The sequence below is a fragment of the Pantherophis guttatus genome, chromosome 10, assembly GCF_059756535.1.
Source record: "Pantherophis guttatus breed Tessera chromosome 10, ASM5975653v1, whole genome shotgun sequence".
Classification (NCBI taxonomy): domain Eukaryota; kingdom Metazoa; phylum Chordata; class Lepidosauria; order Squamata; family Colubridae; genus Pantherophis; species Pantherophis guttatus.
Window position 1 is genome coordinate 18,029,390 of NC_142072.1, and position 13,182 is coordinate 18,042,571.

General features: G+C 46.0%; 1 protein-coding gene across 2 annotated transcripts in view; it reads right to left on the reverse strand.

Annotated features, from left to right (window-relative positions):
* The window catches only part of MAN1C1 (mannosidase alpha class 1C member 1), a 204,657-nt gene that overhangs the window by 40,569 nt on the left and 150,906 nt on the right, over positions 1-13,182 (reverse strand). Inside the window, exons 3-4 of one of the 2 annotated variants that reach the window (XM_034413506.3) lie at positions 8,290-8,405; positions 1,307-1,390 (exon numbers count right to left, since the gene is read on the reverse strand). In XM_034413506.3, coding sequence (XP_034269397.1) covers positions 1,307-1,390; positions 8,290-8,405 — 200 coding nt within the window. The remainder of the gene's footprint in view (positions 1-1,306; positions 1,391-8,289; positions 8,406-13,182) is intronic. The other variant, XM_034413507.3, reaches the window with a different exon arrangement.

The window sequence follows — 13,182 nt, forward strand, 5'->3', positions numbered from 1 at the left end:
GCAGTGGGCCACGGCATGCCAGAAACCGTGCTGTGCAAACAAGTGAAGCTCCATCCATGGGATGCAGGCAGCATCTGAAACCATGCTGCCCTCTGATCCATGGAAAGCCCTTTCTCCACGGAACCAGTCCCAAAAAGTTGCGGCTATAGGGGGAAGATGGATCTGCAGCTATCTTGGACCCTGGACTTTAAAGGGCTTTAAAGGTAATAACCATACTTTGAACTGCACCCAGAAGCAGATCGACAGCCAAAGCATAAGAGTATAAGGTAAAGGTAAAGGTTCCCCTCGCACATATGTGCTAGTCGTTCCTGACTCTAGGGGGCGGTGCTCATCTCCGTTTCAAAGCCAAAGAGCCAGCGCTGTCCGAAGACGTCTCCATGGTCATGTGGCCGGCATGACTCAGCACTGAAGGCGCACGGAGCACTGTTACCTTTCCACCAAAGTGGTCCCTATTTTTCTACTTGCCTTTTTGACGTCCTTTCGAACTGCTAGGTTGGCAGAAGCTGGGACAAGTCACGGGAGCTCACCCCGTTACGCGGCACTAGGGTTTCGAACCGCTGAACTGCCCACCTTTTGATCGACAAGCTCAGTGTCTTAGCCACTGAGCCACCACGTCCCCATTAAAGTGTATCAACCCCTTTTTAAGTCTACCGCCTATCCTAAATTTCATAATAAAAGTTCTCACCAAAGAGATTCCTACTTGTAAGCTATGTTTTATGGAAATGCTTGCCTAGGTAGTTCAGTTCCAAGAATGAATACCCGAAGGTTATGGCAATTAATGCCTTCACTGATGCATTCTCCTTTGTTGAGCTAATGAAGAATGTCTTGGAATGAGTCCATGAAATGTAGGAGCTCATCACACATGACTTTAATGCCAAGAAAGATTTTAGGGGTTTGGTGGAAGAGTTAAAAGTGGTTGTCGCTTTAAAAAAAAAAGATACTTCACAGCAGTGTTTAATGTGACCCTTGTGAGGGACACAACTCCTTCTCTCTAGCTTCAAGTCATTAATAAATTTCAGAACGCAAAACCAAAACCGTGGCCAGCGGCATTTCTGCAGAGACCAATGTACCAACCTAGTGAACGGTCCAGGAGAAATTGCCCACAGGAGGAAAATCCTACTGGATGAGCCAGGCCAAGTAATTATGCCCAACTTAATTAACAGCTATCTCATGGGTGCTTTGATATTTATCAAGGGGCACCATTTTTAGCTGGTTTAGGCAAGGGAACAGATGTGGTTTTCTGAGATTCTCCGTGGGGAAATCCATATCGCAACTCAAGATGTGCCAATGGGTCAGTAGTACCAACCTCTTCGCCCGTCAGGTAATAGGCAGACAGGAGTCCTCCAACGTAGCGGATGTTCACTTCGAATAAGGAAGCTTCGCCGTTCTGCTGGAAGAAGAAAATAAGGTCTCAGATTGTATATTGGCAGATATGTGAATGCCAAAATAAGAAGGTGCAACTGAAGCAGCGGGGTATAAAAACACATTTTTTTACTGCACAATCCTTAGCAGAGACACTTGTAAGGCATGGATGGAAATAAACCTATAACCAGGGGTGAAATCCAGCAGGTTCTGACAGGTTCTGGAGAACCGGTAGCGGAAATTTTGAGTAATTCGGAGAACCGGCAAATACCACCTCTGGCTGGCCCCAGAGTAGGGTGGGAATGGAGATTTTGCAATATCCTTTCCCCAGGAGTGGGGAGGGAATGGGGATTTTGCAGCATCCTTCCCCTGTCACGCCCACCAAGCCACGCCCATCAAGCCACGCCCACAGAACCGGTAGTAAAAAAATTTAGGTTTCACTACTGCCTGTAACTTTAAGACCTGTGGACTTCCACTTCCAGAATTCCCCAGCCTGCCACCTCCTTCTCCAGAAGAAAAAAATATATACGTAATTTGCATCGTAATCCCCAAAACGAACATTTTCCTCTATCTCTATCTCTTGTAAACAGCTTCTGCAGGCTTTGGGGTGCTGCTGGCTGGTTCTCTCCAGTATTTCGATTTACAAAAAAAAATCTCTTCCCATATCTCATCCCTTATCAATGGTCAAATTACATAAAATGCATCATTCGATTATGAGCAGCAACAGCTTAACTAAGACCTACCAGGAATAGTTAACATAGAGCAGAGGTCTTCAAACTTGGCAGCTTTAAGACTTGTGGACTTCAACTCCCAGAATTCTCCAGCCAGCATGCTGGAGAATTCTGGGAGTTGAAGTCCACAAGTCTTAAAGCTGCCAAGTTTGGGGACCTCCTAACATAGACACTCAGCATTTCTAACAGTGATATATTAGAGTAAGAGCAACTGTTTGTTGCCTCCACATTCTTTTCTCGGTGGTTTTAGCATTTTGAGGAATTCACAAATTCATTCATGTAAGGGGGTGGGGGGGTGGGAGAAAGACATAATAATTAAACCCCAAAGCGGTTTATATCAGCGAGCGTGGATGGAAAGGAGACAATAATGGGAACAAGCTTGTGCAATCCCCTCCCTTCCTTTTTTTTTTAATATATATATAACACTGATGCGCTGGACTGAATTTTCCAACTAGCCCTTTACCCATAAAAATCTTAGAGCAGCTAAATGTCAAAGCAATTGCGGTCAAACCATCCCTTTCAAAAAATTTCCTCCTGTCGATTCAGGTTTGTCCTCTGAATAAATACCGTCTTTTAACAAAAGGTGTGCATGCACAAACATCCTCTTCACCTCCAGGCAGAAGAGGTATTTCTGGACTATGTAAAAGGGCCCATTAGAAAAATAGGAATAAAGGAATAAAGGGATAGGATAGGATAGGATAGGATAGGATAGGATAGGATAGGATAGGAGAGGAGAGGAGAGGAGAGGAGAGGAGAGGAGAGGAGAGGAGAGGAGACAAGAGAAGAGGAGAAGAGAAGAGGAGAGGAGAGGAGAAGAGAAGGGAAGGGAAGGGAAGGGAAGGGAAGGGAAGGGAAGGGAAGGGAAGGGAAGAGTGGGGAAGGGACCTTCTAGTCCAAACCCTTGCTCAGGCAGGAAACCCTATACTATTTCAGACAAATGGTTATCCAACCTCTTCTTAAAAATTTCCAGTGTTGGAGCATTCACAACTTCTGGAGGCAGGTTGTTCCACTGATTAATTGTTCTCACTGTCAGGAAATTTCTCCTTAGTTCTAAGTTGCTTCTCTCCTTGATTAGTTTCCACCCATTGCTTCTTGTCCTGCCCTCAGGTGCTTTGGAGAAGAGCTTGACTCCCTCTTCTTCGTGGCAACCCCTGAGATATTGGAACCCTGCTATCATGTCTCCCCTGGTCCTTCTTTTCATCAGACTAGACATACTCAATTCCAGGACCCGTTCTTTATGTTTTAGCCTTCAGTCCCCTAATCATCTTTGTTGCTCTTCTCTGCACTCTTTCTAGAGCCTCAACCTCTTTTTTACATCGTGGCGACCAAAACTGGATACAGGATTCCAAGTGTGGAATAAAAGAAAAGTGGGCCTTGCATTCTTTCTTATCGTGTTTACAATCAGCATTCACATCAGGTCATTTTGGGAAGATGTGCAGCCTGCTATTATACTGAACGAATGAATTGATGCTGCAGCCATCATTAACATCCCTGGAATTCCATATTCACTTTTGAAAACATTAACTTGCAGCGCACTGATGAGGTTACCCAGTTTGGTAATGAAGCGTCTAGAAAAAAACAACCAAACTCAGAGAGCACCATACATGGTATTTTTTCAAATCTCCTACGTTTAATATTTTTTAATATCCTAATCACTGTTTCTTAACTTTGGCAACTTTCAGACAGGTGGACTTCATGGCCAGAATTCTCCCGTCAGCTTTCTGGGTGGTAAATTCTAGGAGTTAAAGTCCATCCACCTTCAAACTGCCAAGGTTTAGCAATATTTTCAAAGCTCCCTTTTCTAAGTTCTTGGCAAATATAGGTATTTAAATTTAGAGACAAGGAGGGTTCAGAATCTGTAATCTGGAAATGTTGTCTGTTAGAGCCTTAAGATAAATATCTTGCTTCACGGTAACAAAAATGAATTTGCTACTTGGGGGAATTTGGGGGAGTTGAAGTTCACACATCAGAAAGTTTTCAAGGTTGAGAAACAGTGATGGGATTCAGCCGGTTCGTACCATTTCGGGAGAACCGGTTGTTAACTTTCTGAGCAGTTTGGCAAATTGGTTGTTGGAGGAAATCATTAGGGAAGAGAACCGGTTGTTAAATTACTTGAATCCCACCACTGTTGAGAAACCCTCTGTTACTGTTACTGTCCCTACCCAAAGCGCTTCATTTCTAACCGACTTGTCCTGTTTCATCTGGATTAAAAGAAACGTTCAGTCCACATCTTGTCTCTTCTCCAGTGAAACCTATGACAGGGCTCTTCACAAGGCTTCTGGCTGATTGATTTGTGGGCCAGAAGGGAGAGCTTTTGTGAAAATACAGATCAATAACCTTTCTCTAGTTTGTCTGTTGGCCTATTGATCCGATTCCAAACACAGAGCATTGAGCCAAATTTACGAGGCACGACTGCCCATTTGCAAGCCCATGTTGGTCATCTATTTCAAAACAAAGCTTTTCGAGGGGAGAGGGGGGAGGCAATTTCCTATGCTTTTCCTACAGCCTTGCAGCAAAAACAGAGAGGCTGTCTGGAATGAGAAAAAATGCTGCCCTGTTGGTATATATGAGCAGGGTTGCCAGTGGACAATGGGTTTAAACTGAGAGACCTGGAGAACCTCAGTCTGTGCAGCAACACAAAACTCAAATAATAGAGGGACTGTAGAGAGGCTAAAAAGGGATGTGGTGGTTCAATAGCTAAGACGCTGAGCTTGTAGATCAAAAGGTCGGCGGTTCAGGGGTTCAAATCCCTAGTGCCGCGTAACGGCGTGAGCTCCCTTTACTTGTCCCAGCTTCTGCACACCTAACAGTTCGAAAGCATGTAAAAAATGCAAGTAGAAAAATAGGGACCACCTTTGGTGGGAAGGTAACAGTGTTCTGTGCGCCTTTGGCGTTTAGTCATGCTGGCCACATGACCACGGAGATGTCTTCAGACAGCGCTGGCTCTTCGGCTTTGAAACAGAGATGAGCACTGCCCCCTAGAGTCTGGAACAATTAGCACATATCCTGTTTTCCCAAAAATAAGACATCCCCTGATAATAAGTCCAATCAGGCTTTTGAGTGCATGCACTAAAATAAGCTTCCCCCCGAAAATAAGCCCTCCCTGAAAATATTTAAACACAGAGCTGGAAGTCAGGTAAGACGGCAAGAGGAGCCCCATTTTGCTCCACATGCCCCAAAATAATAAGACCTCCCCAAAAATAAGGTCAAGCACTTATTTTGGGGTTCAAAAAGATATAAGACAGGGTCTTATTTTTGGGGAAACATGGCACGTATTTACCTTTACCTTAGAGAGGCTAAACATAGTGATGGAGCAAACAGGGGTGTCAAACTCGATTTTATTGAGGACCCCATTAGCATTATGTTTGACCTTGGGGGAATGGGGGGGCTGGGGGGACGTGGCTGGGGGGGGGGTGCATAGCCAACTTGATATCACTTGTGTCGGGGGGCCCAGTGGGGGCCCAAGCGCTCTGCCAACATGTGGCCCTCCCAAGCTCCGTTTTTGCTGACAGAGGGTTGCAGGAGGACATAGGAGCCAAAAACGGAGCTTGGGAAGGCTGCGCGCAACCTTCCCGAACTCCATTTTTCACTGGCAGACGCACTGCAGGCCAGTCCTTCGCTGTTTCCAGGGTCTAAGTACCAGGATCTAAGTACCCTGCGGGCTAGATTTCACCCGCGGGCCTTGAGTTTGATACTCCTAAAATAGAGCATGGGATGGGATTCAGAGAACCAAGTATTTATGGCAGGGGTGGGTTCTAAATTTTTTTACTACTGGTTCTGTGGGCGTGGCTTATTTTGTGGACGTGGTTTGATGGTCATGTGACAATTCTTTAGGATTTAGCAGAGGTACTGGTCTACCAGGCTTTTAACTGCTTGTACAGCTGTACCAGTCTACCCATTTGTTTTTTGAGCGTCCCGGTCTACCCATTTCTTTTTCGAGAACACTGGTCTACCATCACACTGCCTTTTAACACTGATCAGCTGTAGGGCGGCCCTTTGAAGCCCCGTGGCAAGAGTTTAAACAGTTTTTTTCCTTCCAGCCGATCAGCTGGGACTCAGGAGGCAGCGAAAAATTGGGGGCGGGGCCAAATAAAAGGTAAGAATAACACAGGGGGGCGGGGGAGCTCTTCTCCTGAACAAAGAGAACCGGTTTGGTGACATCATATCGTCACCGCTACCGGCTCGGCTGAACTGGGCCGAACCGGAAGGAACCCACTACTGATTTATGGGCTATTTCAAGCATTATAAAAACTGTGGGTAAACCAACCTGGAGACAAACAAATTCATGGAGAGTAAAACAATAAACACATTACAAGTCAGTCTGGGCTAGAGGCTAAGACATCAGGCTAGAAATCAAGAGACCGTGAGTTCAAGTCCCACGTTAGCCACGAAAGCCAGATGCGTGACCTTGGGCTAGTCACTCCCTCTCAGCCCAACCAGTGGTGGGTTGCCCCCGGTTCGCACCGGTTCTATAGAACCGATTGTAAAACCAGCAGGAGGCTCCACCCACCGACCCCGATGTCATCAAAACGCTTCTACGCATGCGCAGAAGAGCACGGATGCGGCCCCGCTGCGAACCAGTAGTAAAGGTAAGTAGAACCCACCCCTAAGCCCAACCCACCTCACAGAGTTATTGTTGTGGGGAAAATAGGAAGAGGAAGATATGTTGGATATGTTCAACACAGAGTGGAGATGGATAGACTTACAAAAGAAATAAAAGATAAAGGAGAAACAGAGTATTATATGGTATGGAATGAATGGTACAAATGGTTAGAGGATAGGTGTAAAGGTTAAGGAAAGATTAAATGAAGAAGATTTAGGAGTTAGAAACTAGTAATACATTTGTATAAATTGAAATGACACATATTGAATGATTGTAATTTAATATATTAATATATTAATATGTATAAAAGATAATAGAACCACATGTATAGATAAAGGTAAATTGAAGTAAGGAGGGGAAAAAGGAATATATAATGGATATTTACTGATGTGGAAATGTTGTAAAGAAGAAAATTATTGAAAAATTTAAAAAACTGTTTAATAAAAATTACCATGTTTTCCCGAAAATAAGATCCTGTCTTATATTTTTTTGAACCCCGAAATAAGTGCTTGGCCTTATTTTTGAGGAGGTCATATTATTTTGGGGCGCGTGGAGCAAGACGGGGCTCCTCTTGCCATCTTACCTGATTTCCAGCTCGGTTTCCCTAACTCTAACCAGAGGAAATGGCGGGGACTGGCTGCGCATACATTTAAATATTTTTGGGGAGGACTTATTTTCAGGGGAGGGCTTATTCTAGCGCATGCGCTCAAAAGCCTGATTGGGCTTATTATCCGGGGAGGACTTATTTTGTGGGAAACAGGGTATTAAAAAAAAAAATCTACTCTGCTCCAAGCTGAATTTCTTCCAGATGTTTGTGAGTATAATTCTCCTCAACTTTCATTGCTAACCATGCAGCCTATAGTTGGTGTAATGGCATCCCAAAATTAAAAGAAATAGAAAAGAAAAGAAATAAATTAAAAGAAATCATCTATAAAGACTTCATCAGTTCTCCTTCGCACCAAAAAACAGTCAAAGGCAGAGCATGGACATTCTGGTCACAAGGAGATCCAGCAAGGGATGCCTCAACCAGGGAAGCTTTCTAAGTGATCTTGGGCCTACCAGGCTCTCTCAGCTCAAGAGCCGAGATGGTGGAGTGACGAAGATGCTGCACCTCTACGAAACATCAGATGGCAGCTGGAAGGCCTGGACTTCGAATACCTGTAGCTGCTTAGTTCTCAAATGATCCAGCTTTTTGATCAGAGATATTCCAGATGGGGAAGATGGAAAGAGGAAGGAGGCGATCTACAAAGATATAGACCAGACTTTTTCAACGTTGGCAGCTTTAAGATGGGTGGACTTCAACTCCCAGAATTCTGGGAGTTGAAGTCCACCCATCTTAAAGCTGCCGAAGTTGAGAAATAGTGATAGAGGCGCTGATTGGACTATTAACTGATCTGGCGATCAAGTCATTTCTCCTTTAATCCTTTTACCCTACTACCTCCCATCTCAACTGTATGCTGTCCTATTCTCGGTGTGTTTTTACAGTGTGCCAGGTTGGGGTGTGAGGCGGAGGACCAGTCAAAACACTAGGGTTCAAAATACAGCAGGGGTTCCTGCCAGAGAACAGAGAAACCTATTCAAAGACTGACTCACCACATTCAAGTCAAAGCTCTTCTCCACCCAATCTTTGGCTTCCTGGAATTCTTCCTGCAGCTCCATGACGTACAGGGTATCCAAGGCATCCACCACGGTGGCTCCCCGGAGGCCTCCTGCAGAGACAGAAACCCGCACAGTTAGAATGGACCTTCAGTTGACTTTCCACCGAGGGACGCAGAGGTCAGAATGGCTGTAAAAATTGCTGCTGGGATGTAATCCTGAGACTGCTTTCTTAATGCATATAGAGCCGTGATAGAGGAACCTATGGCACACGTGCTGGAAGTGGCACGCAGAGCCGTCTCTCCGGGCATGACAACCGTTGCCCGTTGCTCTTCCAGGTTCTGGCACCGCCCAGCTGGTCTTTGCGTGCAGGGAGCGCCGTAAACTGGAAGAGTGGCTCCCTGGTGCACATGTACTAGTCTTCGTGCGTGCTTGCCTGCCAGAAACCGGAAGACCAGGAGACCGACACGCATGTGCACGCCAGAAACTGGAAGCTCTCGCTCAGGGGTGGGTTCTACTTACCTTTACTACTGGTTTGCAATGGGAATGCGCAGATCACCCATGATGATGTCAGGGCAGGTGGGCGGAGGCAGGTGGCCTCCCGCCGGTTTTACTACCGGTTCTAAAGAACCGGACAGAACCGGGAGCAACCCACCACTGCTCATGCTGGGGAACTGATCTTCTGGTTTCCGACGCTCCCACACATGCGCACTGGGGAGCTGCTCTTCCAGTTTCCGGTGGTCGCTCCCCCCCCCACGTGAGCGTGCCCATTTCGCCACTCAATGCTGAAAAGGTTCGCCAACACTGATATAGAGCATATATATGGTTGGCTGGGGAATTCTGGGTGTTGAAGTCCACCCATTTTAGATAGAGATGCCAAAGTTGGAACCCTTGGTCTACATCAGGGGTCAGCAACCTGCGGCTCTGGAGCCGCATGTAGCTCTTTCACCCCTCTGCTGTGGCTCCCTGTCGCTCAAAATATACGTCGCAACTGCCAAGCGATTTATTGAGCTTTTCAACTTCTGGCAGGCCAACCATGGATAAATCCAAGAAAAGGAAAGTTTCAGAAGAAAACAAGACGTTTAATTTAACTACGTATGCTAGTTTTGTGGCCGCTCAAGAAATAGTCAGGCACGGGAAGGGTTTTGTGGCTCCCGGTGTTTTCTTTTCTTTGGGAAATGGGTCCAAATGGGTCTTTGAATGTTTAAGGTTTTAGACCCCTGGCCTACATGAAACTTATCCAACATCATCTAGTAGTAAGGGACTGCAGTGCCTATCATCCTGTGCCACATGAGCTATGATCCCTTCTCTATATGCAGAGCAGGGTGGAAAGAGACTCCGCATCGCAGGTTGTTTATGCACTCGAAGCTTTGAACAGTATATTAAGATCCTATAATATTGAATTTTTACATCTCCGAATGATTCAGAGGAAGCGACACTGTCAGGAGACTTGAAATGTAAAACCTCTTAATTGGTTCAAAACCCTCCTGATAACTTGCAGCACTCCTCGGCAGAAAAATGGGAAGCCAATGTGTGAACACCTGATAAAAGCGAGCCATGGGCTTCTGAGCAATCTCAACAGCAAAGGACTGGTGGGTAAAAAAATAATTTAGAAAAAAGTGAATCAGGCAGTTTTCTCTGATTCAGATCAGAGAAATAAAGACATCCTGAAATGAAGAGCTGGTTATTAGAAGCATGAGAGTTTAGGAGACACCCCCTATTCAAATAGGAACTGGATGAGTGAGTATGGGAGAGGGAGACGAGGGAGAGACAGAGAAAGAGAGAGGGAGGAAGAGACAAAGAGAGAGGGAGGGAGGCGGGGAGAGAGAGAGAGGAAGGGAGGGAGAGCGACGGAGAGCTAGAGAAAGAGAGAGGGAGGAAGAGAGAGAGAGAGTGCGGGAGACAGGAAGAGAGAGAGGGAGGGAGGGATAGAAAGAGGGAGGGAGGGAGAGAAAGAGAGAGGGAGAGAGATGGGAAGAGAGAGAGAGGGAGGGAGGGAGGGAGGGGAGTGGGAGGGAGAGACAGAGAAAGAGAGGGGGAGGGAGAGGGAGAGGGAGAGAAAGAGGGAGGGAGAGGGAGGGAGAAGGAGAGATAGAGACAGAGACAGAGAAAGAAAGAGGGAAGGCGATGGGGAGAGAGGGGGGAGGGAGAGAAAGAGGGAGAGAAAGAGGGAGGGAGAGAGGGAGGGAGAAGGAGAGATAGAGACAAGAGACAGAGACAGAGAAAGAAAGAGGGAAGGAGATGGGGAGAGAGAGGGAGGGAGAGAAAGAGGGAGGGAGAGGTGGAGGGGAGGGAGAGAAAAAGGGAGGGAGTTGGGAAGAGAGAGAGGAGGAAGGGAGGGAGAGAAGGAGAGAAGGAGGGGAGTGGGAGGGAGAGACAGAGAAAGAGAGTGGAAGGGAGGGAGGGAGAGAAAGAGAGAGAGAGGGAGGGAGATGGGGAGAGAGAGAGAGGGAGGGAGAGAAAGAGGGAGGGAGAGGTGGAGGGGAGGGAGAGAAAAAGGGAGGGAGTTGGGAAGAGAGAGAGGAGGAAGGGAGGGAGAGAAGGAGAGAAGGAGGGGAGTGGGAGGGAGAGACAGAGAAAGAGAGTGGGAGGGAGGGAGGGAGAGAGAGAGAGAGAGAGAGAGGGAGGGAGAGAGGGAGGGAGAGGGAGAGACAGAGAAAGAAAGAGGGAGGGAGATGGGGAGAGAGAGAGGGAGGGAGGGAGAGAAAGGGAGAGGGAGGGAGAGGTGTTTTCCAGGAGTTTTAAAATGTTATTTAAATTATCGCAAAGCCCACCTGGGGCAATGGTTCACAGGCCTTGCAAAACTGAAGAAAGGATTCCCATCCTTTCAGGGACTGAAGAGCAAAACGCCACCAATTAAGGTGCAGGTTGTAAGAAATACCGAATGCAAAGTTGAGAAAGGGGAAGGTGACTCAGAAACAGCAAACGCTCTCCCTACTTAAATAATGTGGAGCGCTAACTTGGCAGGAATTTCTTTGGAATTAACACAAGCTGCGTAACCTGGTGTGATGCTTAAGAGGTTGTGCCTTACAGATCAGGCCCGGCCAAATTGTTGCCTTGTCTAAAATCTGCTCACTTGTCAATGAGGACCCCTTGAAAGGGGGTATTAGGCTACCCTTCCTTTAAGGCACTGTATCTCGACCTTGGCCACTTGTAAGATATGTGGACTTCAACTCCCAGAATTCCTCAGCCAGCATGGCTGACTGGGGAATTCTGGGAGTTGACATCCATACCACTTAAATTTGCCAAGGTTGTGCGCTAGTTACATTAGGAAGAAAACCAAGCACATTAATCGTACACTATTCATGCATTTACAAGCACTTTTCATTTTAGAGGCATTAAGCTACATCATCATCCAGACTAAAAAATCTGAAAAGCAGCGAAGACGCGTGCAAAATGTGTAGAAATCAGGGAGAAATTGCATGCCATTCCCGGAATTCATTAAATTGCAATTGCAAATTATACGTCCTACCCTCAAAACAACTTCACGGGGAAGGAATTTTTTGAACTGGAGGAGCTTAAAATGTTCCAATTTATTACCCTTCATCTTTCATATAATCTGTAGCCTGCACAGTCACTGAGCTAGAAAAAGACCGGGTAACAGAAAAACACAGCTATAGTTATTTGATTTATATCCCATCTTTCTGGTCGGGTGAGCGCTCAAGGCAACTAAAAAAACCCCCGGTGTATTATTTTTTTTTAAAAGGTGAAAAATAATAGCAAAATAAATATAAATACTAAAATCTTTCTCTGTGGAGGCCTACAAAGATCAGGGGACCATTCCCTCAGCAACAAATGTGACATTTAAGATAAACTGGTTGTCCTAACAACTTCCCGGTTCCCAGTAATTCAGCTTTTTTTCCTACAAAGAGTGATTCACAGTTTTCCAGCAATGCTATAAGCACATCAGCATTCAGGAACATGTTAGGTATCCAAAACAGCTGGTGTCAACAAACGGTATGGTTGGCTCGGGTAAAATCCTCTCTCAGATCTGGCGGTGATAACTGTCTTTCTTAGCAGGGGGAAACCATGTTTATGAAGGCTAAACATGATTCATGGCATCTCTTGTGAACTGCCCCAGCTGTGAGATATATAGTCCACTAAACACTAGGCTATCCATCAACCTTGTTCCCATGCTTTAATGGAATGTCAAGACAAAAGAGGGTTTCCTGAAAACCTTTGAGAGTGGGTTACGTGTTACGAGAATCAGGTTTGGCTTGATGGGTCGAGATGCTGATGGGGCATCAGGTCCAAGATACCTTGAAGCAGGGGTGCTATTCAGCAGGTTCTGGCGAACCGGTAGCAGAAATTTTGAGTAGTTCGGAGAACCGGCAAATGCCACCTCTGGCTGGCCCAAGAGTGGGGTGGGAATGGAGATTTTGCAATATCCTTCCCCCAGGAGTGGGGTGGGAATGAGGATTTTGCAATATCCTTCCCCCAGGAGTGGGGAGGGAATGGGGATTTTGCAATATCCTTCCCCCAGGAGTGGGAAGGGAATGGGGATTTTGCAGTATCCTTCCCCTAGGAGTGGGGAGGGAATGGGGATTTTGCAATATCCTTCCCCCAGGAGTGGGGAGGGAATGGGGATTTTGCAGTATCCTTTCCCTGCCAGCCCACAGAACCGGTAGTAAAAAAAAATTGAATTCTACCACTGCCTTGAAGACATTATATTATGAAGACCTGTTATTGTACCTAGCCCTAGAACCCACCTATGACATTCTAGGATTAAAATGAGAAATGGATGTGTCCTCTGTACATTGGTTGAAGCTATTCTTCTTTTCTGCTTTGTTCAATAAGGACAATTCTGCAAAAAATGCATTATTATGGTTTTTTCTAGGGAGGCCTTTATAATGATGGGACGATGATTGAGCATTCATTGCAGATAAGCAA